Here is a 20,678-nt window from a genome sequence, read left to right as displayed (position 1 = left end):
CAGTGGCTCACGCCTGTAATCTCAGCACTTTGGGAGGCCGAGGCGGGTGAATCATGAAGTCAGGAGTTCGAGACCAGCCTGGCCAACTTGGTGAAACTCCATCTCTACTAGAAATACAAAAATTAGTCAGGCGCGGTGGCAGGCACCTATAATCCCAGCTACTTGGGAGGCTGAGGCAGAATAATTGCTTGAACCCGGGAGCCGCAGGTTGTAGTGAGCCAAGATCGCGCCACTATACTCCAGCCTGGGTGACAGAGCAAGACTCCGTCTTGGAAAAAAAAGAAAAGAAAATTCCTTGGAAACCAGCACCTAGTACGGTGCCTGGTGCATAATCAGGGCTGAATGTCTATTCTAGGGATGAGCAGGGGAGGAGAGGAAAGGACAGGATGAGGATAAAAGAGAACAGAAGAGAACAGAATTTCAGGAAACAGAGCAAGGGAATGGGCAATGTGGGGCAGACAGAGCTTCGTCAATCACCCCTTCTGCCCTGCTCTTCACATCACATCAGGTAAGCAGCTACCTCTGGGGCCTAAAAGAAGGATTTGACACAGCAGGAATTAGGTAGAGTGAGTCTCTCTCCTTTTCTATACCAGTAACAAAAGCAGTCAGCTTTGATTTGCCTGGGTGTAAACTATCCAACTGATGAATATTTTACAACAATTTTTTTGAAATCCTGGGCTAGGTTTTCTTTCCCATGACGTGGTTCTGGGACACTTTCCCTAGCAGTCTGTCACTGTATGCTCTGGAATGAGAGCTAATTTTAATATTAGCCTGAGCCAAACATAAAATGTGCAGTTAAAAGGAAACAAAGCATTAAAAACAAAAACAGCTTTTGGAAACTCTCCGCTCAGGTTCTGGAACATTGCTCTCTTCTCCCACCCTGGATTCCCTCTCTACCTTCTCTGCTGCTCCTGTGCCTCTGCCCAACCCCAGCCTTTGTCCTTGGTCTCCTACTCCTATTCACAAACACACTTTCTCTCTCAATTTCACGTATGCTCGTGCCATCACCTACACCTATATGCTGCTGATTAGCAAAGCTATGTTCCTGAGCTTCAGACTCGTCAACCCTGCTGCAAAAATGGTATCACCTAGATATGTCACAGGAACATCAAACTGAACACACTCAAAGTGAAACGTATCAGCTAGCTCCTCCCACCAGATCTGTTTCACTTCCCGTATACCCAATCATGGTTACTAACACCACTATCCACCCAATCGCCCTTGTAGGAAAGCTGGGTGTTAGCCTAGATCCCTCCTCTCTTTTACCCCACACAAAATTAATCACCAAGATGCCAGGCACAGTGGCCCATGCCTGTAACCCCGGCACTTTGGGAGGCCGAGGTGGGTGGATCACTTGAGGCCGGGAGTTTGAGACCAGCCTGGCCAACATGGAAAAACCCCGCTTCTACTGAAAAAAAAAAAAAAAAAAATTAGCCAGGCATAGTGGCACGTGCATGTAGTCCCAGCTACTGGGAGGCTGAGGTGGAGAATTGCTTGAACCTAGGAGACACAGGTTGCAGTGAGCCAAGATTGCACCACTGCATTCCAGCCTGGGCCAGAGAGCAAGACCCTCTCTCAAAAAGAAAAAATAAAATTAATCACCAGGTTATAGCAATTTTACTTTCTATCATTCTTCTCTTTCTCTTCTGCCTCTGTCCAGTGCAGTCTCTTATTACACAGCATCAGGACTAGGACAATCGTCTTCTTGTTAATCTCAGATTAATCCTGTTAATCCTCAGGCCGATTTTGTCCTGCACACATCTGACAAAGGGATTGGGTGGACACTCAAGGCTGGCCATGTCACTTCCTTGTGCACAAGTCTTTCATGGCTTTAATTCACCCATGACAGCATTTCCCAAAATCAGGTCTGTGAGATACTACAAATCCCACGAGACAGGGTTCTGTGGGAAATGGTGCATTAGAGCTACATTTTGGATATTCCCAATGCGTGTCACCATATCAAATGTTCTGGCAACTTTTTCTTTTTCTTTTTCTTTTCTTTTCTTTTTTTTTTGAGATGGAGTCTCACTCTGTTGCCCAGGCTGGAGTGCAGTGGCGCAATCTCGGCTCACTACAACCTCTGCCTCCCAGGTTCAAGCAATTATTCTGCCTTGGCTTCCTGAGTAGCAGAGACTACAGGTACCTGCCACCACACCCAGCTAAGTTTTGTATTATTAATAGAGGTGGGGTTTCACCATATTGGCCAGGCTGTTCTTGAACTCCTGACCTCGTGATTCACCCAACTCGGCCTCCCAAAGTGCTGGCATTACGGGCATGAGCCACCGTGCCTGGCCACTGATAACTTTTCTAGTTTCAGAAAGAACTGCCTCTCTAACCAAGCACTTTCCAACTGATTTATAGAACCATTTTTACACATTAGATCTACAAAACCATGAAACACATTTATGCAAATCCTAGTCTAGAGAATAAATTCCATATTCTTATACATAGCCATGAGGGTCTCCATAATTCAGTCCCCCTTTACTTGTCCAGACTCATTTGCTATTATTCCTTCCTCTGTATCCCCTGCTAATACACAGCTACTGCCCCCATCTTGACTTTGCAATGCTGGTTCCTCTATCCAGAATACCCTGCCCCCACCATCCTCCTTGCCAGTCCTACTTATTATTCAAGCCTCATATCAAACACCACCTCTTTTGTGATGCTTCATGGGCTCTTGTAGGCAGGTTAGCATAAGGTTCCCACTGCACTTTGCCCCGGCTGCCACTGGGCCACTTTTTCGAGTGGGCTATGACGATAGGTTTGCCTGCCTGTCCAGCCTCTCAACAAGGAGCACCCTGAGTGTGCAAGATCCAGCACAGGGCCTGGCACAGAATGGGAGCAAGATGCTTGTCATTTTAGCAGAATGCTGAATTCTATTTGTTTCATTAGTGTAAGAAATTAAGAGCTGACTCCATAATGAATATAACATTTCAATACTAATTTTCCTTTCAGAATTATTCAGTATTCATTTTAAAAAATCAAGTAATGGGCCAGGCACGGTGGCTCACATCTGTAATCCCAGCACTCTGGGAGGCCAAGGGGGGTGGGTCACTTGAGGTCAGGAGTTTGAGAGCAGCCTGGCCAACATGGTGAAACCCCGTCTCTATTAAAAATACAAAAAATTAGCCGGGTGTGATGGTGCGGGCCTGTAATCCCAGCTACTAGGGAGACTGAGGCATGAGAATTGCTTGAACCTCGGAGGCAGAGCTTGCAGTGAGCCAAGATGGTATACTCCATCCTGGGTGACAGAGCAAGACTCCATCTAAACAAACAAACAAACAAACAACAACAACAAAAAGCCAGGAATGCCACCTGCAAATACCTTTGTGATTTACCATGTAATACAAACAGCCTAAACATAGCACCTTAATTTTTAAGTTCTTAACAATTTCTTGTGTCAACAGCAATGCTTTATCTGTGAATTTTTTCTTTTTTTTTCTTTTCTTTTTTTTTTTTTTGAGACAGAGTCTCGCTCTGTCACCCAGGCTGGAGTGCAGTGGCCGGATCTCAGCTCACTACAAGCTCTGCCTCCCAGGTTTACGCCATTCTCCTGCCTCAGCCTCCCAAATAGCTGGGACTACAGGCGCCCGCCACCTCGCCCGGCTAGTTTTTTGTATTTTTAGTAGAGACGGGGTTTCACCGTGTTAGCCAGGCTGGTCTCGATCTCCTGACCTCGTGATCCGCCCGTCTCGGCCTCCCAAAGTGCTGGGATTACAGGCTTGAGCCACCGTGCCCGGCCTCTGTGAATTTTTTCTTCCCTTTTCTACCACAATGGTTTCAGAACTGTTGCCTCTAACTTCTCTATGATCTTTACCTCTCCCATACTTGACACAGGTCCAAGAAGAACCTTTCTGATTCTTCTCAGAAATTCCAGTGTTATGAGGAAAATGCAAATTCTCTTCACATTCAGAGAATCTGGCTGATTGAAACAAAACAACAAGAGTCTCCCAGTCTAAAAATATTCTTTAGACCTCCTGGATTTGAAAGGCTAAAGAGTAAATAAAGGTGAAAGTGGGTACAAATGTAAGTGTGAACGTTTAACATGTGCAAAAATCCAAATACGCTATCCTCCACTGACAAGGATTAGTGCTTTTAATGAGTAGAGCTGAGGACAGAAATGTAAACAGGATGCTAGCTGGTATGCTTGCTAACTTGGGCTCCGAAGTCTGTGCTTTGCCACAGTGTTTGCATAAGTTAGATCATGCATTTGCATTAACTTTAAACTCTTCTCCATTTATCATTCCTGCGCCAAGTCATTTTAGTTCCCTGGAAGACTCTATGAAAAGATTGCTTAACATTTCCATAACTGAAAAGAAACCTCTAACAGTGGGTCTTTTAAGAAGCAAATGCCCTTCCTGCAATTTTGTTTCTTCACATATCTACTTAGTGTCCTTTTTATCATCAGTGAATCCAATGAATGACCTGTATAATTCTGCCCTGCTAATCTAGCGTTAATTGATTTTGATGAGTCAATACACAGATACGACTGCTTTCTCCGACTACATCCATTTGTTAATCATCCATGATAAGGAAAATAATCTGAGAAATCACTATTTGCCTTATACTTGGAGAAAGAGCTAAACTTAACTTTAAATTGCTATCAAGGGACATTTATCCTTTGAAACTCTCCTAACTATTCCTCACTAAAAGCTTACCATTAATCTAAATAAGGTCTATCTGAATTCCCATGCAATTAGTAAAGCACAACAAAATGTGGGTTTTTCCCTTGAAGGAGGAAGTTCATAGAGTTCTCCGTTAGAGATGTCATCAGCGTAGGGCAAAAACATCCAACAATACAAACAGGTTTTAAAATAATTAAGGGAGCCACGGAGACTGCCTTGGTTTTAATTCCCAGCTTGGACCTTACTAACAGAATGAACTTGCTCGAGTCACTCTCCCTCTCTGTAATTCAGTTCTCTCCTCTTCCTCCTCTGGAATATCAGTCTCATATGGCTTTGGCCAGGAGTAAAAGTAAGTGCTTAGAACGTTGCCTGGCACATAGCAAACGCTTACTAAAAATCAGCTATTCTTGTAAATAACCTGGTAATACCAGCATTTATGGATACTGATTCAAACTGTTTTGGGAGTCAGGCCAGGCAAGATGATTGATGGGGGAGGGGGCCAATCACTTGCCTCCAAGTGGTGTCCCAAAACAACAGCCGACTCCCACAGCACAGCCCACCGTCAGGATATCAGAGTAGTAGTATGGCTGCTACTAGGGGAGAGACAGACAGAGAGACAGGTGGAAGAGAGGGAGGTGGGCAGGCAGAGGACAGGAAAACAAGCAGGGATGGGGAATAAGGCAGAATGAGAGGCCTAAGTCACAGGGAGTCCTTGTGGTCCCATGTCCCCTATAATTCCCAGGCCAAGAGAAACTCAGTGAGTTTGGCAAAAAGGAATTAACCTCATAGCACAGCACCAAAATGAAATAGAAAATAGAAAATGAAATAAAAGTTAGGCAAATATATGCCAGGCATATAAATCAACAAATGATAAGCAGAAAAGAGACAGCAAGAACTCCAGAAAGCAGTACTAATACATCCTGCACCACACAGCAAGCAGTCTCAAAAGAATACACAGCCCTTTGGTGAAAAAATATAGGTATCTGGATCCTAGGGGCTGTGATCCACAGTCATTCCCTGGATGCCCACTCCAAAGCTTGTGGCAGCCACCCAAAACCCCCTTCTAAGTCTTGCTTAGGCAATCGGGATAGGGAGGAAGTGCAACTTGCCTCCAACACGGGCTGCAAAGCAGCATCCCACGCCCACCGCACAGGCCGACACCAGGAGGTCAAGCTGCCCAGGCACGGTCTGCAACAGAGAAGCACGCGGGACAAGGGGGTGGAGGGGTGGGGCAGGCGGGGCGTATGTAAGAGGTGGGGTGAGGGATTGGCAGCTACACAGGGAAGGGGGAGCACAAGAGGGAAATGTGGAGGGAAACTGACACAGAGGGGATGGTATGGACTAGCAGGGAGAGCATGGGAGCAGACCACAGGCCAGCCCTCCATGTGGGGGCACAGGTCAAAGAGGGGTGGGCATTCAGAGGATAGGCACAGGTTAAACAGAGGCATTATGTGGCTAGGGTAGGCGGACAGGGGGACGAGGAAGGGAGCGTGGATTAGTGCGATGCTCCCTCAGCACCACAGCCAGCCCAGAGCAGAGGCAGCCCTCCCAACACCCTGGACACACAGCCGGACTCCTTCTACCACCTGGCCCCGGCTCATTTCGCTGTCTCAACCTTACCTCATATACCCCACAGAACACAGACATGAACTTGCTGAGGACAGCAGCACAGATGCTGGCAATGTGGACGAAGGGGCCCTGGGGGAGGGGCAGCAAGGGGGCAGAGGTCAGAGGCCCGATGGAGGCTCTGCAGCACTCGCTGGACTAACATTCCTTACTCCAGGCACTGTGCCAGGGGCTGCAAATACAGGAGTTACGCAGAGGTCCCGTCCTCACGAGGCCTCATCCCAGGGAGGAGGAAGAGGAGAAACCAGTGTGTTTCTCCTCTCCAGAGAGCAAGGGTGGCGGAGGGTGGGAGGGCACGTGTTTAGAGGAAAGAGCCTGAGGAGCCTCCCTCAAGTAGAGCTTTGAATGATAGGCGGGAGGGAGCCACGCAGATGTCAGGAGGAAGAATGTTCCAGGCTGGGAAAACAGCACACAGGGGCCCTGAGGGGCCCAGGGCAGAATGACTGAGGGACAGAAAGGAAACCTGTGAGCCAAACACAGGGAAGCGGGGGCAGAGGCCTGGAGAGAGGAGCAGCCGGAGTTCACGGTCTCGAAGGCCATGTAAGAAGCTCCGATTAGGCCGGGGCGTGGTGGCGCATACCTGTAATCCCAGCACTTTGCAAGGCCAAGGCGGGCGGTCACCTGAGGTCAGGAGTTCGAGACCAGCCTGACCGATATGGTGAAACGCCATCTCTACTAAAAATACAAAAATTAGCCAGACGTGGTGGCGTGTGCCTGTAGTCCCAGCTACTCGGGAGGCTGAGGCGGGAGAATCACTTGAACCTGGGAGGTGGAGGTTGCAGTGAGCCGAGATCGCACCACTGCACTCCAGCTTGGGCAAGCGAGCTAGACACTGTCTCAACAACAACAACAACAAAACTTTCAATTTTATTTTAAGAGGCATGGAAAGCCTTAAGAAGTTTTTGACCAGGGGTCAGATGAGGCTGATTCCATTTTAAAAAGATACCTCTGGCTGCTGGGTGGAATATGGCAGTAGGGGGCAAAGGTGCACACCAGCAGAGAACAGAAGGAGGCTGCACCCTACTGAGCAACCTTGAAAATAGCACAGCCTCATTCTCAGTCCTGGTTTTCTCAGATTCAAGCAAAGGAATTGGTCTGGATGATCTCTAAGACAGTGTTCTCAACCAGGGGAGATTTTGTCCCCCAGGGTCCATATGGCAATGTCTGAGGACATGCTGGTGTCACAACTGGGGGATGCTGCTGGGCATCTAGGAAGGGTCAGAGGCCAGCAATGCTGCTAAGTCCCCTCCACTGCGCAGAACAGCCTCCAACAGCACGGAGTTATCCAGCCCCAAATGTCAGGGGTGTCCAGGCTGAGAGCCTGCTCCAAGCTCCCCAGGCTGTGTGGTTTTTGTCATTGGACCCCAGGTGGAGGACCTTCCAAAGCACTTCCCCTTCCTAGTGTCCCCTGGCCCTGGCCTTGGTCCTGTTCCTCTGATCCTCTTCCACTCCCAGAGCTCCCTCTAGAGTTGGTGCCACCCTGGCTCCTGAGGGCCCTTCCCAGCTCTTGCTTCTGTCATGCCAGGCCTACCTCTTTCCCCACGGGGATGCCACTGCCCAGGCCCGCAGTCAGGGCGACAACCTTGGCCACAAAGGCTTTTATCGTGAGGTATTCCTTCAGGACAACCCCACGAAGTATTGTCTTCATTTCAGGGATTCCAGAGCCTAAAAGCGTTGAAAGATTATGTGCGGAGTCAAGGTGGAGGTTAAAAGGGAGATGACTGTTCAGAATATGGGAATGGGAATTGGAGAGGGCTGAAGAGGCAGTGGTGGGGAGGGTGGGGCCCGGCAGCACCGGACTGTGGGTGGGGCTGGATGATGGGGGAGACAGACAGGGCCCCTCTCAGGCCACCCAGCTCAGGCTGAGTCTGGTGGCAAGTTCTCACCGACAGCCTGGGGAGAGATGAGGTGGCAGAAGAGGGCGCTGAAGAGGATGAGGACGAGTGGGAAGGTGACCCAGACCAGGAACTGCAGAGGAAGGCTGGGCCGCATCTGCGCGTAGGACCACTTGTAGGCTGCGGAGACACATGCCTGGGGTTAGGCAGAGCGTGGCTGAGCAGCTGTGTCCACAGCACCAGGAAGTGTACCTGGTGTGTTCTCAGGCCGTGCTCATTCTGTGTGCCCCTTCCAAGATGGTGCTGCTCTCATTTGACACATGGGAAGCCTGAGTTATGGGAGGTGATGTGGCCTGTTCCAGTTGGTAGTTGGTGGCTGTGTTATGAATCCCACTGGAGTTTTGACTTCTCCCTTGCCTTCCCCTCACCCTGCCCTGGTGTGGTGGTTAGCATGGGACCAGCTAGAACAGATCTGGCCCTTGAAGGGCTGGAGGGCTGGGTGTGACCAACCACCCGGTGTGCCCAGAACCAAGGGGCTTCCTGGGATTCAGGATGTTCAGTGCTGAAACTGGGAAAGTCCCTGGGAAACTGGGGCAAGTTGGTTACCCTATTAGAGGGCATCCACTGTTTGGGTGGCAGTGAGTGGAGGGGCGTAAGAAGTGGAGCAGGGCTAGGTCTGGTCTTTTATGGGCCTGGAGTCCCACCTGATCCCTCTCTGTGCAACATTCGTTTCCCATAACACACCCTGCTTACCCTAGGTAGAAACTCCAGAAACAGCTGTGGGCAAAGGTCCAGGTTAAACCTACCCTGAAGGCTTTTGGCACTGACGTAGTCCATGCTCCAGCTGACCAGAGCCATCAGCAGTCCCAGAAGCACCAGAAAGATCCAGTCTTCCCCTAACTTTCTTCTCACCACCTGTCCCAGGCGGCGGACACAATCTAGGAAGAGATGGGGGCGAAAAAAAAAAAAAAAATATATATATATATATATATATATATATATAGAGAGAGAGAGAGAGAGAGAGAGAGAAAGAGAGAGAGAGAGAGAGAGAGAGAGAGAGAGAGAGAACAGCTAACCAGTCACTACTTTGGGTGCTAGACCCAAGATGGGAGGGGAAGCTTTGGGTCCATACATCGTACGCACTGAGTTTCTCATTACCCCTCTGCTGATCGCTGCTCTGGCCCCGGCAAAAGGCACCAAAGTCCAACTCCCCATGAATACTTGAATTCCTTTCTAAAACTCATTTCTTGAAGTTGTGGGAGGAATAACAGGGAATAGGCAAAGTGCAAAGGAGGTGGAGAGAGGTGCCGTTTCCTTAATACTTAGAGGGGCCAAGCATGGTGGCTCACACCTCTAATCCCAGGACTTTGGGAGGCTAAGGCGGGAGGATTGCTTGATGCCAGGAGTTCAAGACCAGCCTCAGCATCTCTACAAAAAAGGTTTTAAAATTAGCTGGGCATGGTGGCATGTGCTTATAGTTTTATTTACTGGAGAGGCTGAGGCAGGAGGATCACTTGAGCCCAGGAGTTCTAGGCTGCAGTGAGCTATGGTCACTCCACTACACTTCAGTCTGAATGACAGAGTGAGACCCTGTCTCTTAAAAAAAAAAAAAAGGGTAGAGTTTTTGTAGCAGGGAAAAGAGTACGTATGTGCAACGGGATGACCAAGTTATTCTCCTAATCCCTATACCTCTTTCTACTCCAGATTTATTTATTCCTCAGTCCCCATCACCTTGACATTTGGAATAGTGATCCTCATCCTTGCTGTCCACGGTAGAACTGGAGCCCGTCTTCTTGGGCATCCCTATGTCCCGTTCCCTGTCTGAGAATTGTTCTTTGTGATGGCCATAAATCTGGACAGAGAGAGAATGATCAGTGTCTGCCTTGTTGAAGAGTAAAAAAAAATAATAGACAGAGGGCAGCAGACAGACTCACAGAAGAAAAGAGCAGCAGCTTTTTTGAATTCTGGGAGTTGACTGCATGCGGGGTGACTTTGTGGTCATCCCTGCCCTCTAGTCTCCACCCTCCATTTCCACATTTCCCACCCTTTCCCTTGTCCATTCATCCTACCTTCTCTCCACCCATTCTCCAACCTGTACTCACCTTGATCCAAGGTAACCTTAATAAAGGAGGCCAGTTTCTGCTTTGAAGCAGAGGTACAGGACTGTGCTGAACCCAGCAGCCCATATCAATCAGGTGTTTTGTGTCACTGCTTTCTGTATGTCCCACAATTTCCCCAGACCACCTGCATTAACTTTCCTCCTAATATGAACGGTGAGGACAGACTGGATTATCAGGGCAGTCTTGGTTGCACTTTGCCTTGGTGTGTCTAGCCTTACCTGAGGCGCCTCAGGTCCTCTGTCAAGCTTCAAGCCCATCTACCTCATCTCCTAGCGCTTGTATGCACACACAGGAACTAGCTTGAAAAGGCAGGTCAATCTACTTCTTCCTACAGCCAGATAATTAGACCCCCACCTGCCCTACATGTGAAGGGGGCAGAGCAGCTCCCTCAGATCTGGTGGCCCTCCACTTCCATCCCGAGACAGAGCACGTGTGTCTGTGTGGAGTATGCAACAGCTCAAACTGCTTTTAGCCTGCCCCACTCCCACTGCACTAACCGTCCTCTGGGGCCAGGGTCAGTCCAGGCCATGTTGCTGGATTCTGGGAGAGCCTGAGTAGAAGAGATCTGATTTCACAATATGAGCAGCATTTTACGCCGCAGTCCTGAACAGGCACACGCATGAATTACCCTGCTCGTGGCTGTTTGTCTTCTGGGTTAGTGACCGAGGAAGGCAGTGTTTCCTTCCAAACCCTACCTGGGACCCAGAGAGAGAAGATACTTCCCAGTGGAAGTCAGACAGCTGAGGCTGTCTCAGCTCCTCGAGGCCCCAGGCCGGTGGAGACGAGGAAGGGGGTTGCCTCATATCATCATACCTGGGCTGGGAAAACGCTTCAAGGGCCAGATCTGTTCTAGCTGGTCCCATGCTAACCACCACACCAGGGCAGGGTGAAGGGAGGGCAAGGGAGAAGTCAAAACTCAAGTCTACAAGTGATACAATGTCTGGGATTTGTTAAAAAGTATTCCACCGTGTAAACCAGGCTCGGTGGTTCACGCCTGTAATCCCAGCACTTTAGGAGCCTGAGGCGGGCAGGTCACCTGAGGTCAGGAGTTGGAGATCAGCCTGACCAACATGGAGAAACCCTGTCTCTACTAAAAATACAAAAATTAGCCAGGCATGGTGGCGCATGCCTGTAATCTCACCTACTCAGGAGGCGGAGGCAGGAGAATCGCTGGAACCCGGGAGGCGGAGGTTGCGGTAAGCTGAGATCGCGCCATTGCAACTCCAGCCTGGGCAACAAGAGCGAAACTCCATCTCAAAGAAAAACAAACAAACAAACAAAAGTATTCCACAGTGTGTAGAGGGGTGAGGGTGGGGAAGGGGAGAACAGATGGAACAATAGTGACAAAACATTGATAACTGGGGGGTTCTTGGGGCTTCACTATACCATTCTGTTTTTGTGTAAGTCTGAATTTTCCATAATAAAAATGAAACAAAGAAAAACTAATCCAAACTCTTGTTTGCTTTTGAGACCTGTAGAAAACAGCTCAATTTTACTCCCCAAACTAACCATAGCTTCCCAACACGAGGCTTCATGCTCACCTGGCCAGTCTCCTCACTGTCACCAGGAAGTGCCATAATGGCACTGTTACTCAAGTTGTCATCCCACCCAGGTACGACCACGTAAGTCAGTGAGAGCACAGGGCCGGGGGAGGGGTCTTCCCCCCTACTGATCCCAAATGGTGTTCAAAGGCCTAGTCAGACCCCGCTATCTCCAGGGAACCTTCCCAACGCTCGATACCAGCCTACACTGACCTGTATGTCCCTGTTCTCTACTGGGTCCCTGGTGCTGCCTTTGCAAATACTCCTGGGGGTTGGTCAGAGACTGAGAGCAGATCCTTTTGACCCCCAATGTTGAGATCCCCTGCACAGCTCATGCCTCAGCTTCCCAGCCCTAAACCTAAAGGAACTGTAGGCTCCCTATTAAAAAAAAATTAATTAATTAAAAAAAGTATTTTAAGTTATGACCAGACGGGGCGCAGTGGCTCACAGCTGTAATTCCAGCACTTTGGGAGGCCAAGGTGAGTGAATTACCTGAGGTCAGGAGTTCGAGACCAGCCTGGCCAGCATGGCAAAAACCTGTCTCTACTAAAAGTACAGAAATTTGCCAGGCATGGTGGCGGGTGCCTGTAATCCCAGCTACTCAGGAGGCTGAGGAAAGAGAGTTGCTTGAACCCAGGAGGCAGAGGTTGCAGTGAGTCCAGATAGCACCACTGCACTCCAGCCTGGGAGACAGAGTGATACTCTATCTCAAAAAAAAAAAAAAAAAAAAAAAAAGAGAAAGTTCTGGCCAACTGTCCTCTGGACAAATTCTATCCTCTGTTGTTCTCTGCATTCTTTGGAGGGAGAGGCACACTTACTTATTAGCCATGACCTATCTTTTTCCATGACAATTTCACAACCTTTCCTTTAGTTGTGCCCATCCCCATTCCCCCTTTCCTTGGTGGTCATATCCCACCAATCCCACAGCAGGAGGCTGCTCATCCCTAAACACTCCTAATTAGTCTGCATACTTCTGTTGCTGGGATCACATCTCTGCACTTTTTCAGGTGCCTAACACTTAATAGGTTCTTACTTGATCATCTTGCCACCTAAAAGCTTGATTACATCTCTGCTCATTTTGATGTTGGTAGATCTTTGATCACTGATATGCAATTCAGTCTGTTTTCTACACTTGTCCAATTCCTTTCTTCTGCCTTTCACAGAAAGATTCGTGTGTTTGTGTATTCTGCAGAGGGTCACAGAGGCAGAAATCTGGCAGTGTCTGCCTGTGGGTGAGGGTGTAGGAGACAGCTCCCAGCACACTGCAGTGTGGGCTCCTACGCAATCCACTCCACGTAGGTTATGTAAGCACGAGCTATTCGTGCATGTGAGGCTCTGCTGTTTCCCCATAAGATTCGGGTACTCTGTTGGTAAAGGTTGTATGAAACTGCATGCATTTCTCTCTAAGTGCATATTTAGGTGAGCCCAGATTTCCAAAGATTTTAATATTTTGAACACATTACCATGTATTTGTTTTTTAAGTTAAAAAAATGTGACACTGCTCCCTCTTTTTACCCAACTCCTAATTTTCACCAGTCTCTGGCACCACTGTCTCCCCTCACCCGTGGCTCCCCTCTCCCCTTATAGCACTTTACCTGTGTGGGGTGGACGTTGTGTCGGGGGCCTGCATCCTTCCGGAGCCTGTGCTGGAGGCCCCCGTTCTCAGAGGGCAGTCCGTAGCTGGTGCAGTGTTCAAAGGGCATATACTGGTACTGGGGGTCACTCCCCCACCAGCTTTGTTCACCCCCACGCTGCTGTGACCGGGATTGCTCCATGTTCCCTCCCCCCGAGCCCCGGCCAGGCCTTGGCCTGCTTGCCCCTGTCCTTCCCCCAGTGTAGCTCCTTAAGCCTCTGCTCTTGCTGTCCCCAAGGCGTCTGGGGCAGCATGCCCACCTCCAGCTATTTATAGCCCCTTCTCCGTCACATGATCCCCCACTGCCACATCTGATCTGCTTGGGGTCGAAGCAGGTGTGAGTGCAGTGCGGGGGTGGGGGTTGGGATGAGGACCTGAGGGACAGCCCCACAGGGAATTCCCTCTGCTGAGCCAGTGGCATTGTCCCCCTCCTTAGTCACCAGTAGTAGACTTCCAGCTCCATGTCACTGGTCCCTCTATAAATATCGCCTGGATCTGGATGAGAAACTGCTGAGTATGCTCTCAAACCTATGTGTAGAGCCGGATCTGCATGGAAGCCCTCCAGCTGCCCATCTCTCTTCTTCAGGATGCGGAAGGTGAGGGGTGGGTGCTGGATAAAGATGAAGTGACTCGAAGATCTGGAAACACTGGGGCGTTAACTCACCTGGGAGAGTAACTGGTGCCTCTCTGCCACCTCTCCTGGCTGGCTTGTTCCCAACTCTGTGTCCACCCAGGGTTCTGTCTGGCCAGCTCTGCCATCCCATCCCATCCCATGTCCAGCGTTCTTCTCCAGCTCTTTGCCCTTCTGTCTGCCAGAGGCTGCTAATAACAGCTTGGGGGCATCCCCTGATCCCATCCTTATCACCCGCTGGGTGTGGAACGCTTATGGGAAGTGGGAAGTCAGGGGTCGGTAATAGACTTGGGTTCCAGAATTTCTCCCACTTCCCAGACTGTTAGGTGTCAGCCACGCTGCTAACCTGGAGGGACTGAGCTTCCATTTGGACTGTGGAGCGCCCACACTGGCTCCATCAGATAGATTACAGGGGAGATAGCAGGGGAGAATTGAAAGTAGACAAGAGGCACAGGGAAGGGAGAGGTGGCAAAGGAGTGAGGGCTTCTCATGACAAGCCCGACAAACATGAAAGATGATGGGGAAGTGTTCTCTGCTATTCTTCCCTTTTCAGGTCAATAAATACTTTTTGGCCAAGGACAAACTTTTCTTTCTGGCATCACATTATAAAACCAATTTTCCTATGACATATCTTCCCTATGAACTCGTCACTATAGGAGAAAAGTTATGAACTGGGCCGAAGTGAAGTTTAGGATCCATTACCAAGTGGGGTCTGTCCCAGGACAGTCCAAGTTTAGGGACTGCAGGGCAGGGACAGCAAACATCTGGTCTACAATGTGATTTCGACCTAGGCTAAATGGAACCACCTAAAGCAAGAGGGAAGCCAATATCATTAAAAGTACTTTTTCTAGGGCCTCAACATCATTAATCATCAGGAAAATACAAATCAAAATCATAATGCAATATCACCTCGTACCTATCAGGATGGCTATCATCAAAAAAGCAAGAAATAGCCAGGTGCGAGGGCTCATGCTTACAATCCCAGCACTGTGGGCGACCAAGACGGGCAGAATGCTTGAGCCCAGCAGTTAGAGACCAGCCTGGCAACATGGGGAGACCTCGTCTCTATAAAAAATACAAAAATTAGCCAGGCATGGTGGTGCATGCCTGTAGTCCCAGCTACTTGGGAGGCTGAGACCAGAGGATCACTCAGGCCCGGGAGGTGGAGGCTGCAGTGAGCTGGGAAGCCACCACTGCACTCCATCCTGGCTGACAGAGTGAGATTATGTCTCAAAAGAATAAATGAATAAAAAGATGAGATAAATGTTGGCGAGAATGCAGAGAAAAGGGAACCCTTGTGCACTGTGGGTGGGAATATAAACCGGTATAGTCATTACGAAACAGTATAAAAGTTCCTCAAAAGGTAAAATCAGAACTGCCATATGACTCAGCAACTCCCATATATCGAAAGGAAAGGAAATCAGTATCTTAAAGAAGTATCTGCACTCCCATGTTCATTGCAGCATTATTCACAATAGCCGAGAAACGGAAAGAACCTAAGTGTCCACTAACAGATGAATAAAGAAAATGTCATGTGTACATAAATATATATAATGGAGTACTATTCAGCCCTGACAAAGAAGAAAATTCTACCATTTGTGACAACATGGATGAACTTGGAGGACATTATGCTAAGTCAAAACATGACATTATGCTAAGTCAAAACATTGCAGACGCAAAAAGAAAAATACTGCATGATTGCACTTGTATGTGGAATCTAAAACAGTCAAACTCATAGAAGCAGAAAGTAGAGGGTAGTTGCCAGGGGCTGGGCTGGAGTAGGGGATGGGAGAATGGGGACATTTGGTCAAAGGATACAAAGGTTCAGTTATACAAGATGAGAAAGTCCTGGAGATCTAATGTACATGGTGACTATAGGTAGTAATACCACATACTTGAAATTTGCTAAGAGGGTAGATCTCGAACGCTCTCACCTCCCTCCACTCCCACAGCAACTATGCGAGGTGATGGATACGGTAACCGGCTTGATTGTGATCATTTCACAATGTATACATATATCAACACATCAAGTTGTACACTGTTGGAGGCCGCACAAATGTTTCTTATGATTAGGCACAATTGAAGCCTGTCAGTAACAATATGAACCTGTGATCAATTAAGCAGCTGACCAATCATTACCTCCTCCTTGTTCTTGTTACCCAGTAAATATCAAGGGCTGAGAAGCTTGGGGGGGCTACCTTTGCTCACCAGAAGCAGGGAGTTCTCTTCTCCATGTTGCCTTTCCTTAAAACAGTTTCTTTTGTCTTAAGTTTTCATTTCTACATTCGTCCCTTTGTTTAGTCATAATGACGGTTTCAAGTGGTAACAGTAGTAACTGCTGTAATCATGGTCTCAAGTAGTAGTTGTGGCAGTCAGCCACAGTACACCTTAAATATGTATAATTTCTATTTGTCAATTATACACCAATATAGCTTAAAAACATCTGCTCTAACAACAGTCCTACAAACCTCAGGGCCTATGAATCTCTCCAAAAAATTACAAGTGAATTGAGAAACTAAAGATTCTGTGATGACACCCACCTTCTCTGCAGGCAGAAAATAAGGACGGACATCTATGGGACTGGCATGAGCAGAAAGGATTACTTTCTTAATAAAGAAAATAGAATCCATGGGTTCCGCCCTCCCTCCGCGCCTCTACCCTGGCCGCTGCATGGGAGAGAGGCTGAGATGGCAGGTGAGATCGCCAAAGCTCACGTCACTCGGCCTGGTGGCAACACGATCTTCGGGAAGATGTCTGCAAGGAAATCCCAGCCAACATCATTTTTGAGGATGACCGGTGCCTTGCTTTCCACGACATTCCCCCTCAAGCACCGACACATTTTCTGGTGATACCCAAGAATCATAGATCCCAGATTTCTGCAGCAGAAGATGATGACGAAAGTCTTCTTGGACACTTAGTGATTGTTGGCAAGAAATGTGCTGCTGATTTGGGCCTGAATAAGGGTTATAGAATGGTGGTGAATAAAGGTTCAGATGGTGGACAGTCTGTCTATCAAGTTCATCTCCATGTTCTTGGAGGTCAGCAGATGCACTGGCCTCCTGGTTAACCACGTTTTGGGGATAATTTTCCCTTCTCTAGGCAATGATTAAGTTAGGCAAGTTCCAGTATGTTAAACAGCACACTTATTTTTGCCTGTGTATGGAGAGATTCAAGAAATAATTTTAAAACCGCAGACATAACAAAACACATTGTTGCATGAAAAAAAAAATAGAGTGCCAAGGTAACATTGTATTCCTTGGAGGGCTTCAGAAACAAGATTCTCCCCTGTTTGTGGAGTATAGCTGTCCTGAAGGTAATCAGTTGCTGTCGGAACTTGATAAATATAAGCAGCAAATATGAGATGCAATTATGATTTTCTTACTATTTCTGAGAAAGGCAGGTCCCTAAAACAGAGCAGCCTAGTCATGGACTCTGAGATTTGAAGGCCGAGACCAGTGGAGTGAGGAAAGTACTCACATCCAGCCAAGCTGAGTGGAAGTGTGTGGTCTAGAAGGAAAGCACCAACTGCAATTCTTAAAACCAGATTCTGAAATTTGGAGGGTCAAAGACATCTACAGGCTGCCAGTGCTGGAGGACAAGGGTTTGAGAGTAAATATCCTGTGTTTGAAATTAGGAATAGTTTAAATCCCATGGGTTTAAATCCCTGCAAGAGAACAAGAAAAGAAAATGTAAACCATGCCCACTCCTCACTCCATCACTCCGCTGGGCCTAGAAGCTTAGGTTCTTATTTGGAGGCACAAAGATGGGCTTCCGGGAATTCCTATGAAGCTCCTGAATGTGGAAGCAAATTCATAAGCATGCATAAATGATAGATAATCTGTCGGGGTTTATTTTATTTACTTATTTTTTGAGATGGAGTCTCACTGTCACCCAGGCTGGAGTGCAGTGGCACGATCTCTGCTCAGTGCAACCTCCTCCTCCTGGGTTCAAGCAATTCTCTCACCTCAGCCTCCCGAGTAGCTGGGATTACAGGCACTCATCGTCATGCCCGGCTAATTTTTGTATTTTTGTAGAGACGGGTTTCACCATGTTGGCCAGGCTGGTCCTGAACGCCTGACCTCAGGTGATCTGCCCACCTTGGCCTCCCAAAGTTGTTGGGATTACAGGCGTGAGCCACTGCACCCGGCCTCTTTTGGGGTTTTAAATAGATCATCCTAGGGTCCATTATACAAAAAGTTTAAAAGTCCATAGGCTTATGGAATTGCTATTTGAAAGAAAATTGTACAAAGTTGCCATACAGGATACATGGAGGAGAAGTTTTGTGTTGGGTATAGGTGAATGCATTTTCTTTCCAGGCTACACCCTTGTTTTCAGAATCTCACGTCTTCCAGTCTGGCCTCCCCAACATACTGGGCAGTAAAACCCTTACGCTCTTTAAAGGTGTTTTCAGTCATCATTTTCCCTCTGCGTATCAGGCAGCCATGGAACCCATGGCCACCTACTTTCTGAAATTTCAGCTAAGCTACAGCTTCCTCTGAAGACACTTTCTCTGTAGTGCACTCCACTGGTGGTCATGTCTCCTCTCCTCTTTATTGTGCCTTGCCTCCTTATTCTTTTTTTTTTTTTTTTTTTGAGACGGAGTCTCGCTCTGTCACCCAGGCTGGAGTGCAGTGGCACGATCTCTGCTCACTGCAAGCTCCACTTCCCGGGTCATGCCATTCTCCTGCCTCAGCCTCCCGAGTAGCTGGGACTACAGGCGCCGCCACCCCGCCCGGCTAGTTTTTTGTATTTTTAGTAGAGACAGGATTTCACCGTGTTAGCCAGGATGGTCTCAATCTCCTGACCTCGTGATCCACCCGCCTTAGCCTCCCAAAGTGCTGGGATTACAGGCCTGAGCCACCGCGCCTGGCCAGCCTCCTTATTCTTTGAGCATCCTTAGTCCTTTCCCATCCTCTGCACTCAGGCTTTCCCTGTAGTATTCGACAGGTCTCTTTCTCCCCCTTCTGGCTTTTCAAACATGATACATTTTTTTCCCCAAACTCCTACCTAATTATGACTTAAGATGGAATAAGGTTTGGGGTCTCAGTTTCATTCCCCCAGCCTAATGGGAGGAATCTTACAGCCCAAAAAAAAGTGAGGAGGAAAAATCCTTCATGCCAGAATAAGTCACAGAAGCAAGGCTGTTAGCATATGCTCAAACTGACAGCTTTGGTTTCACATTCTGACCTCAGTTTCCTCAGAAAGGCAGTAACTAGAGGGTTAAGAAGATAAAATAACGCATGCAAAAAACATGCTATAGGCCGGGCGCGGTGGATCACGCCTGTAATCCCAGCACTTTGGGAGGCTGAGGCAGGTGGATAACGAGGTCAAGAGATCCAGACCATCCTGGCCAACATGGTGAAATCCCGTCTCTACTAAAAATACAAAAATTAGCTGGGCGTGGTGGCGTGTGCCTGCAATCCCAGCTACTCAGGAGGTTGAGGTAGGAGAATCACTTGAACCCAGGAGGCGGAGATTGCAGTGAGCTGAGATCACGCCACTGCACTCCAGCCTCGCGACAGAGACTCCGTCTCAAACAAAACAAAACAAAAATGTGCTATAGTGTTTGACTAATAGTAAGAACTGTTCACTCATATTAAACTGAAGCTCATTCTGTGAGTTAACATTTATCAAACATTTTTATGCATTAACATCATGTGATTTACATGCATCGTCCCATTTAATCCTCATGGGGACATTGGAAGATAGATGCAATTTTCCTAATTTTTAAATAAGGGAAATAGGGGCTGTGTTAGTTACCTTGATCAAGGTCTCCAGTATCTTCAAAGGCAGACCCAGCACTCAAAATCAGATCTACTGAATTCTAGAGTCCATACCATTAAAGCTACATTTGTGGACAGGCGCAGTGGTTCACGCCTGTAATCCCAGCAGTTTGGGAAGCTGAGGTGGGTGAATCACCTGAGCTCAGGAGTTCGAGACCAGCACGGGCAACATGGTGAAGCCCCGTCTCTACTAAAAATACAAAAATTAGCTGGGTGTGGTGGCGAGTGCCTGTAATCCCAGCTACTTGGGAGGCTGAGGCAGGAGAATGGTTTGAACCCAGGAGGCAGAGGTTGCAGTGAGCTGAGATCACGCCATTGCACTACAGCCTGGGTGACAAGAGCAAAACTGTTTCAAAAACAAAAGGGAAAATGACTCCTTCCCAGAAGCATGGGGAACATGAAATGGAAAGCTCCTCTCAGAACAGTTGTAGCTATTATTAATGTCTTCCTCCTTCTCAGATTAGACACCTTTCCTCCTGCCCTTTTTTTTTTTTTTTTTTTTTTTTTGATGGGGTTTCACTATGTTGCTCAGGCTGGTTTTCAACTCCTGGGCTCAAGTAATCCTCTCTCCTTAGCCACGTGAGTAGCTGGGACTATAGGTGTGTATTACTGTGCCTGGCCCAATCTTTATTTTTTAGAGACGGGGTTTTGCCATGTTGCCCAGGCTGGTCTTGGACTCTTGAGCCCAGGTGATCCACCTGCCTCAGCTTCCCAAAGTGCTGGGATTACAGGCACGAGCCACTGTGCCCAGCCAGCCTGGCACCATTCATAATATCACAGCTTTGATTGGGTGTGGTGGCTCATGTCTGTGATCCCAGTACTCTGGGAGGCCGAGGCAGGAGGATCACTTGAACCCAGGTGTTTGAGACCAGCATGGACAACAT

At 48.1% G+C, this 20,678-nt stretch overlaps 1 protein-coding gene and 1 pseudogene across 5 annotated transcripts in view; one reads left to right on the top strand and one right to left on the bottom strand.

Moving 5' to 3' along the window:
- The window catches only part of CLCN1 (chloride voltage-gated channel 1), a 39,190-nt gene extending 25,566 nt beyond the window's left edge, over positions 1–13,624 (bottom strand). For 4 of the 5 annotated variants that reach the window (XR_012432966.1, XM_045388212.3, XM_045388213.3 and 1 more), the window contains exons 1-7: positions 13,343–13,624; positions 9,818–9,938; positions 8,893–9,024; positions 8,138–8,266; positions 7,783–7,916; positions 6,246–6,323; positions 5,137–5,215 (exon numbers count right to left, since the gene is read on the bottom strand). Coding sequence is in view for 4 of the 5 variants with exons in the window: in XM_045388212.3 (XP_045244147.1) it covers positions 5,137–5,215; positions 6,246–6,323; positions 7,783–7,916; positions 8,138–8,266; positions 8,893–9,024; positions 9,818–9,938; positions 13,343–13,522 (853 nt within the window). In the remaining variant the exon portion in view is untranslated. Of the gene's footprint in view, positions 1–5,136; positions 5,216–6,245; positions 6,324–7,782; positions 7,917–8,137; positions 8,267–8,892; positions 9,025–9,817; positions 9,939–11,347; positions 11,458–13,342 lie in introns of those variants that run through there. The other variant, XM_065542696.2, reaches the window with a different exon arrangement.
- Positions 13,625–16,683: 3,059 nt separating this feature from the next.
- Positions 16,684–17,236, top strand: LOC102132792 (adenosine 5'-monophosphoramidase HINT1 pseudogene; annotated as a pseudogene).
- Positions 17,237–20,678: the final 3,442 nt, after the last annotated feature.

This window comes from Macaca fascicularis, chromosome 3 (genome assembly GCF_037993035.2).
Source record: "Macaca fascicularis isolate 582-1 chromosome 3, T2T-MFA8v1.1".
NCBI classification, from domain to species: Eukaryota; Metazoa; Chordata; class Mammalia; order Primates; family Cercopithecidae; genus Macaca; species Macaca fascicularis.
Note: the sequence above shows the minus strand (reverse complement) of the source record. Positions and strands in the feature narration are given on the sequence as shown.